Source organism: Lutjanus erythropterus, chromosome 18, assembly GCF_056507025.1.
Source record: "Lutjanus erythropterus isolate fLutEry1 chromosome 18, fLutEry1.hap2, whole genome shotgun sequence".
NCBI classification, from domain to species: Eukaryota; Metazoa; Chordata; class Actinopteri; order Lutjaniformes; family Lutjanidae; genus Lutjanus; species Lutjanus erythropterus.
The window spans coordinates 19551904-19561353 of NC_139334.1; the positions used below are offsets into that span (position 1 = coordinate 19551904).

Here is a 9450-nt window from a genome sequence, read left to right on the forward strand (position 1 = left end):
AAAGAAATTTAATCTGCAACTATTTTGGCAATCCATTAAGTTAATCATTTAGACATTTCTTCCAGCAAATATACCAAAAAATCATATTACTCCAAGTTCCCAAATGTGAGAATTCACTGCCTTTCTTGGTCTTACTATACACAAAATTGCATTTTTGGCAGTTTGAAATGTTTCTCAGACAAAATAAGACAATAAGATTCAATGGCATCACCTTGTATTGTAGGATGGTGTGATGAGCATTTCACTATTTTCTGATGTTTCATCAGTCAAACAAGAAATTGAGGTACTTGCTCAATTTCTCTGGTAGATTATCGATATGGAAAATCATTAGTTGCAACCCTAATCACAATTAGGATCATTTCTTCTTTCTTGAGTTTCTAAAGAACAAGTAGTCATGTTCATATGACCTTCCTGAGGATTTTCTCTACTCTTATGGTTCATATGTATTTTTATTGCTGTGTTGTTTTATGAATACCCATTTAGGAACAAGTGTTGCAAATTAGCGTAGGCTATAAATGCCGTAATATATGGCATTACTCTATTCAGTTAATAGTCCTTACTTAGGTGTGTGTCCCTATTAAAATAACCATGAATAAATAAACGCGCACAAAGTAAATGCCCACATGGGGGGTTGTAAAACATTGCACACTTTTGTGTGAGGGTCAAGAATCCATTCAATTAGTTACTATTTTTGTTTATTGTCTTGAATCAAGCTACAGATGAGGTGAGCACATGGGAACAACAGAAATGGCAGGAACAACTTGCTGTGATGGAGAGACGATCTGTGTCTGACCTGCCCTTACTACTAATGTTATGCAAATGCTTAAAATATGCATTGTTAGCATGCAAATGTAGTCTGTAAAAGATATGAATAGGCAAACAGACAATAACAGTAGTTTGGAGGCAATGGTCGCTACATGATCACACCTTGTCCTTCACATAGACACAACGCAGTCAGGGGGCATTTTCTGGACAGTATCACAGCAAGCAGATTTAAATGCATGCTCCTTAAGACATGATAAAATGTGTTTTTAAACAGCAAAACAAAATATCTAACTCCATAAGCAACACTGTTCTAATTAGAGTGTGGCACATGATCAGTTCTGCTTTGACGTCAAAGCAATCTGCCCTCCACCAACTAATGAGCGCACACAAATATAAACTGGTATTTAGACAATATGATAAAATAGGACAATAATAATTCAGTCACAGCTATAGATAAACTTTCAAGGCTGTTCACAACGTCAGCACTGAAACAGCCAACTCAACTACACACTGGAGTATTGTTTAGCTGTCCATGTACAGTATGTCCCTTTTTGGACCAACTGCAGTTCAATAATCAAAGTGCAGCATTTGACCTGTTGTCATGACCATCCTCCAGACCTGGGCTGAGCAGAGGTTGGACACTACTTTGCTGAACTGGCATTTGTTTTATGTTATGGGTAAAGCTGCACAGGGCTGTGACGCTAACCCCCCGAGCATGTGATGCCTACTCCGGAGTTGAGCTCATTAGCGTCATCACTGCAAATTTTATTTTGTCGGGTCAATCTCTTGTTATTCCATGGCACAATTCATTTGAGATCAGAGCTGTCGCGTTCATGCCCAGTCAGACACAGACAAGATAGACAAAGTAGAAATACAGCCTCTGACTGGTCCAGGACTCAACCCAAGGCATCATGGGATTCCAAGGGGACAGCTAACAACAACTACAGCTGTTTAAGGATTATGGATTTATTTTTAAAAAGTCTCTAAAAAGATGCTGCAGTTCAAGGTTGAATTATGAAGCTTCTGAAAGGGAAACAATCTCACTTGAGCAAACACTGAAGGCACAAAGGTAACATTATTGTTAGTCTGTCTTGCTCAACTAATTACTTCTGCTTAGCCTACTTCAGGGCTACCCTCCACTTCCAGAGCAGTTTGGCAATAAAAGACAAGACTTTTCTTGGTCTTATAAAGCTGCAGAGTTTATTAACTGACACACTGTAGCCTCAACTGTACATTTACTGCCAGACTGACAACTTCCTGCTAACATTTTTCCTCTGCACCACTATGAGCCACACAGTCACTTTCAGTCTGCCTTATTGCCATGATTATTTTAATGGCTAGGAGCTGGGGCCCATTTTCACTTCATCACTACTATAGTCTTTTTTAAAAAGTCTATATGGTATCAACTGAAGTGTTGTCTTTTTTTTTTTTTCCTTTTTTCAGACACACGCCGGACACTGCAAGAAAGAGGGGCAGAGAAAAAAACGACACTGGGACAATTGCAATTAAATGAAATGAAATTACATTTATTTCAAACAACTTTCAATTTAATATTTAAATTGTGGCACCCCAATATCATTGTGCCATGGACAAACGGACATTTAACGACCTAATCCTGGGCTTTGGGAAACACTAACATTTTATGACATTTTATGAACCAAACAACTAATCAATCATCGAGAAAATAATAAAGAGACTAATTGACTATGAAAATAATCGTTAATTTTAACCCTAGTCATGGGAAGGAATGGAGATCATTGAAGTGGTTCCCCCACTTCTATCTAAAAAAAAATGAAAAAGTTAAGAGTGCAGGAGAGACAGAGCATCCAGAGACAACAGAAACTGAAACTTTTCTTGGTATTTAGTGCATGTAATGCACTGTAGAGTTTTCTGCATAGGCATTGGACCACAGTTGCAGACAGTCTTGCTGAAGGATGCTGACCATAGATTACAGTGTGATACAAGTCTTATACTATGACTGACTTCACTGTGTGTTGTACATGCATCTAGCAGACCTCCACCTCATGCATGAAAGTAATAATAATAGTTTGAATGTGCAGTGCAGTGCATGCGTCTCTGTTTATGTACAGTCCTGCTTGGAAAGTAATAAATAGCTATGGGTGTTCCTCTGTCGCAGATAGTCACCGAGATAAGAAAGCATACATGCGCAGGCAGACATTCAGACATCCAGATGAACAAACAAACAAAGCAGAGGCAGCCTTGAATTCTAAACTTCCCAGAGTGATTTACACTGGTTAATATTATTCAACTGTAAATACATGTATCATCCTGCACAACAATGACGCATCTAACAGCAAGAAAACATCCTGGGTGCATCAAACACAGACAAAGGGACAGATTGGTTGTTGTACAAATGACCAATGCTCTCAGGAGGCTAAAGACTGCCGTTCTTGCGCGCGCACACACGCACGCACACACACACACACACACACACACACACACACACACACACGCTTCCTTGACTACTTTAGCCAGGGGAATCTGACCACTTTCTGAGGCTCCTACCAATTTGTAGGTCACAAAGCTCTCTGTGACCGCTGGTGTAGAGTGTGAGTCACTGCCACTTGCAGGTCAGTCTAGTATTGGGCCACACACATAAACACCTGCACAGCACGCGCACACGCACACACAGATCACTGCGCTTTGCTGTTTACTGATCACACATAAAACACCTATAGATTCCCTGCATCTATACTGAATTTAACAGTTGTGAAATGCCAGGAAATGTCTCACAGGAAGCTTTAAGATACAGCGAGAGCCTCAAATATTGATACCGTTTGAACCTCCCTGTACGCTGCAGGTTTACCAGCTTCCTTAAATACATGTGCAGCCTTCTATAGGAGTTTGACTACAAGAAGAACAGTTGGACTCGGTCTAATGTCTGGGGATAGGAGGATCACACTGCAGATCCCCCCCAAGAGGCCTTCAATGAAATTTTTATGTGTGGTGTGTGTATGTGTGTTTTAGTGTGGGTTGCAAAAGGGGCTGCGTGTGCGTGCACCTGGCCTACTGCATTATTAAAGCTCAGAAGCTAGCTCATAGGAAAGGACGAGAAGTTTGAGATGAAGGAGGAGGAGGAGGAGGAGGAGCAGCTATAGGATAGCGGAGTAAAAGGAGAGGAAAATTTTGTTTTGACTCGAACATAAGAGGGGGCATGCCCCATTTTTTTTTATAGAGGAGGAAACAGTAGGTGGTACAGGGGGATCAGAGGAGCAGTCAAGTCATGATTGAGAGGAGAAGAGGATAGTCAAAGTCGTTTTTGACAGCCAGAATGAGAAATTATATTCATAAGGCAAGATAAAAAAAATCTGAATGATAGCTCCAGCACCCCTTACTCCATAGTTTTAAAGGGGCAGTTCACCCCTAAATCTAATTTTTTTTAATTTCTCCTCCAGCCTGTAGCGCTATTTATCCATCTAGATTATTTAAGAATGACCAGTACTCAACCGTATCGACTGTCCGCTTGTCTGGGGTGAGTAAAATGCCATGTTCGGCTTGTAAATCTAGCCTAAAAAGAATTAAACCGTGAAACTCTTTTGATAATCAATTCTGATTAAAGCGATTTTTCATGCAAAAATGGCAGAAAAAGCTGTTTTTAGCCTCTTAATAAGGGGTATTTCCTTCTATTCTTTGTTCATTGCATATTAAACTGAATAGCTTCAAGGTTTGGACCACAGCTGTATTGGTTAATCAATTACCAAATTAACTGCCAACTATTTTGATAATCAATTAATTGGGTGAGTAATTTCTTGAGGGGAAAAAAAGTCTGATTCCAGCTTCTAAAATGTGAATATTTTCTGGTTTCTTTACTCCTCTATGACAGTAAACTGAATATTTTTCAGTTGTGGGCAAAACATTACATTTGAGGACGTCACCTTGGGCTTTGGGAAACAATGATCAACATTTTTCACCATTTTCTGACATTAACTGAGAAAATAATCAACCAGTTAATCGCCTATGAGAATAATCGCTAGTTGCCCTAGTTTAGACAAACAAAGGAAGACATTTAAAGACATCACCTTGGACTTCAAGACACTGGGATGAGCATTTTTCCTTTGTAACATTTTATAGCTGTTGTTGCCCTCGATCAAACATGACATTAACTTTAGTCTTTGTTGTTATCTGATAACTGCTAATAAATAAAACAATTTGTACAACAGAAAGTAAAAATTAACACTGACAAGTAGATTTCTAACAAACTGAAAGCCGTAGAGATGTCTTCCTTCGTTCAAATATAACTGGAATAGACGGCGCTCAGCTTGTGGTGCTCAAAGCTTCAAAAAAATACATGTGAAAAACTCAACAGTGATGTCTCTTTCAGAAATCAAAACCCGGTTACTCTAGATAATCATCAGACCTTGTTGGGAGCAGTCTCACGTAGAAAGTATTTTCTTTCAAGTAGAAAGAAAATAGTTCTACTTTCTGTTATACTTTCTTTCTAATAGAAAAAAGGATACTTCTAGTAGATTCTACTGCAGAAATAAAGTAGTTCCAGTAGATTCTAGCATAGAAAGAAAGTGGTTCCTACATGAACCTTCTCACAACAAGGTCTGTGGATTCTCTAGAGTAAGCGGGCCATGATTTCCAGAAAGAGACACTGCAGTTTAGTTTTTCAAATGTTTTTTGATGCTTTAAGCACCACGAGCCAAATCACATTTTGTCCCATTATACTCAAGAGATGGGAGATACCTCTATGGCCAATATCTCCAAAACTCTGCACCTCATACCAAAATAATCTAGATGAATAAACAGTCCAACCAGCCAGAGGAAATATATGTATTTTTGATTCTGGGGTGAACTCAAGGTTATATAGTGACACCAAAGTTCTAGACGATATAGCCAGAATCATTCTTGCCTTTGATTTATGCACTTTCCCCATCCTCTCTCATGCTGAAACAAAATGTCCTTCCTCCATCACACCATGTGAGGTGACCTCCTGACCTCCCTCCTCGCCAATTCCCCCTTACGTTCTTAGATGGGACATCAGTGCGTGCATATGCTTACTCCCATAGAGTGCGAAATCTCCCTGATGTGCACCACCGGCACACCTGACATCCTGCCTGAGGCTCCCGACAAAACCCCTTCTTTAAACATGGATGAGTCTGCCCACCATATCTCCCTCTCTCTTCTGTCTCTTTTCTTTCTCTTCTGTCTCTCTCAACTCTGACGCAAAGCTGAGAGCAGCTGCTTCAGTCTGTCTCAATAATTCAACACTGAAGCGAGGGATGAGGACTTTGAGGAGCAGCAAAAGATGGGAAGTGAGAGTTAGGAGGCAGATGAGGAAAGACTCGAGATGAAGAGTGATGCACAAGGAAAAGAATAAAGAATTTGGGTCGAACAACAGAGCAAAGCGAGGTATGAGGTTGAGGTAATCAGGGTGTCCCCCACCAAAGTTGTTTGGCCTGGTGGCAAGAGTCTTTTCTGATGGGGGCCTGACAAAAGCCAGCCACAGACTGATGGCAGCATTAAGGCTGGGCCCTACAGTTTATTGATAACCTAACCAACTGCCCCTAATTGACTGAGAATATTAAAATACTCTGCAATTCACTGATACTAAACAGTAATGATGTATATTTAGCTATTTATTTATTTCTCAACCTACCTTTCTACAATTGGTTGGCATATAAATAATAATAATAAAGTTATTTGTTCAAGAACAGCCTTTGGATAGTCATATTGGTGCATAATTGACATAGAAAAGGTCTTTTTATTCGAGCTCAAAAATTTACAAACCAGTGAATTTATCCCCTCTAAAATTGACATCACACTCAAAACCCCACATCAGCCAGTGCTGACAGGAATTTTGAAAATATTACTACATAGTGTGTTGTTATAGTTAAGTCTTATATTCAACACACATTTTAAAAAATCATATACTATTGTAGAGTTTTACAAAGAACAGTCTCAGAATACCGTTCTGTCAACAACAATAAAAAAAATTGAGGGTAGAATCAGTAGAATTCGTCCACGCTGTTCGTCAACGCACCAGAAAGAAGAAAGTTTTTTTTTTTGTGGTGTTTCGTTCCCAGGATATCAAATACTGATGTTCTGAGTCAGTAAAGCATCCCAAGCAGAGCAAAGTAATGGGAAAATAAGGAAATACAGGCACAGGGCAGGATCTTTGCAGATACAGATACCACCTCACACTTCTAGTGGGTCATGAGGGATGACTGAAAGGGATTGTGTTTGTATGTCAATATATATTCCCCAAGAAAATGCTGCATATTGCCTTGAAACCGAAACTCTCTGGTTTCAGTTTTCCAACCAAGCCACCCCACTGTTAGTGTAGTTTAAAAACCATCTTAAAAATACATCCCCTGAGAATAAAATTCCCCAGTGCTTCTGCCCAGTGTGGGGTCAGCTTAGGCCCAGTGGGCCACCGGACTTGTAGCACACTGGGGGAAACCCTGGGTAATGATGCTGCCTGCTCATCTTCACAGCAAACACACATGAGTCTGACAACTCTGTCCCACTTCAGTACCCCAATCTGCTGACTGGTCCAGCCAGTCAGAGAGTGAGCATTTGCTGGTGTTCAAACCCATCCACCGTGAGGAATAAAGCCATGAGCATTCACCTATGCAGAGACTCTTATTTACGTCTAGGTTATTCAGCTGTGGTGTAAAAGCAACTTCTATTAACCATTAACACAGCTTAGCTAGGGCTTTAAAACAATGACAAAGTTTAACGAAAGCAAGTCTTTGTTACCGGTGACCATCAGCAAAGGAGGATCCCTACAGATCCTGGCTTCTATTTGAGAATGGATGCATACGAGTTTGTTGAATTAACATTTCAGGTTAATTTGAAACCTCTGCGTGTTATTCAAGTGTTGGTAAACGTGCGGCATGTCTCTCCTGAGCGAACAACAGGCATCGAGACGGTGGCATGCAGACAAAGGGATTGGAGGGCTACAGCTCCCCAAGCTAACAGCACTTCAGCTTCCTGACAAATTGCCAGTGAAACGCGCCTATCCGAAGCTGCTAAAACAAACGACGGCGGCAATTACAAGCACTTCATCCCCAGCAGTCCATCGCACAACTCGGGGTGACTGCTGAAAATCTGTACGGGCCATAAAAGTTGTGAGGCGCAGCACGGAGCTTCGTAGCTCAGCGGCTCTGCTCGCCGCTGCTGCCCGAACCAACGCACACATGGATACAATGTAGCCAAGCCAGCGTGATCGGAGACATAGTATCACTGTGGAACGTGGAACAATTCTAGAACACGTTCCTGTGCTACTTTGTAACAAAGCCCCAAACAGCTGTATTCTATTTTTACCTGCTGCTTCAGCGGGGCGACACAAAAGCCACAGCTAGCTACAATGCACAATGCATTGTTCCTCACACTGGGGCGAGATGGAACTAAAGTGGGATCCCCATCAATGCTCCTCACAGACAATTCGGCCGATGCACGCATTTATGCTGGAAAACACGTGCAGCAACGCTCCCTCCTTGTGGAAGCGGTGCAACTTTAGTCGCCAAAACTGCCACTTTGTGTTTTGCACGAGAGAGAAACAAGAAAGAGTGAAACTGGCAGTGGAGCTAGCTGCTTGGGCTAACTTAGCAGCCATGCCTGTGCGGTTGGAGGATGGAGCAGGCACACGCGAAGTGGCAAACACAGCGAATAAACTACCACAGCATCACTTTTGTGGCTTGCATGCTAACAAAAAGAGCTTGCAGAACATGCCCGCTGAAGTGACTGGGGTGCCTCACATCAGTTAGCAAGTTTAGCCACCTAGCACACTCTTCTTGGCTGGTTCTCTGTTGTGACAGTGCAATAATTTACTTACTTTTCTCTTGCTTGGCTATCGGAGGGGACCACAGCTCCTTTACCCTTGCCGTACATCTTGGAGGCTGTTCTGATACTTTGTTTTATCCCACTCGACACCTGTCAAAGAAAGCTACCAGGAAAACCTACTATCTCCATAGCTACCCAGTTAGTGTTGTCTCCCTATTTCTCCCTTGCGCTCTCTTTGCTCCGGTTTCCTTTTTTTTCTACATCCCCAACATTGCCCACAAATCAGGCAGGGTTTCAGCCGGGGGGAACTTGAAACAGTCCACTGGTGGAGCTTTTTTTTTTTTTTCAATCGCTGTTCCTGGATTCAGCTCACGCCCCCCCTGTTGTGAGACGGTGGGGGCTTCTTAAAGGCACAGTGTCTCAGTTTTTGTCGACTTCGCTCAAGTTCAAGTTCTCTCCTGGACGACTTCAAGTTCAGGCCTTACATTACATTCATGTTCATGTACAGTAACGAATAGCCAATACCAATTGCTGTTTTACAAATCTGAAACTTTTATTAAACATGATATGTATATTTATCCTAATGGTACATTTGTTTTCACTCCAGAAGGGCACTTGATTGGCCCAAATGTCCACCTGTATTGCCCCATGTGCCCCCCTGTTCAGCCCAATTACTTGTCCTGTAGTGGGACCTAAGGACAACTATGAACATTAACCTTTACTCGAGGTGCTGCTCATTAACTCTCACCCCTGACCCTCAGACAGTCTGTGCACACCACTGATTGAGGTTATTGAGTTACCTGATTATATAACTGTAAACAGGTGTCTGCAATAAGTAATTTTATTGCTTTTTTCATGCAATACAAGACCATACAGGGTCCAAAACTGGGTTTTAGGGACTGCCAAGGGTCCCTAAGAGAGGTGCAACTAATT

General features: G+C 41.5%; 1 protein-coding gene across 4 annotated transcripts in view; it reads right to left on the bottom strand.

Moving 5' to 3' along the window:
* The window catches only part of LOC146310940 (single-stranded DNA-binding protein 3), a 55954-nt gene extending 46911 nt beyond the window's left edge, over nt 1–9043 (bottom strand). The window contains exon 1 of one of the 4 annotated variants that reach the window (XM_084742255.1): nt 8570–8992. In XM_084742255.1, the coding sequence (XP_084598381.1) occupies nt 8570–8625 (56 nt within the window). In that variant the 5' untranslated portion in view covers nt 8626–8992. Of the gene's footprint in view, nt 1–8569 lie in introns of all 4 variants that reach the window. The other 3 variants (XM_084742252.1, XM_084742253.1, XM_084742251.1) reach the window with 3 other exon arrangements.
* Nucleotides 9044–9450: the final 407 nt, after the last annotated feature.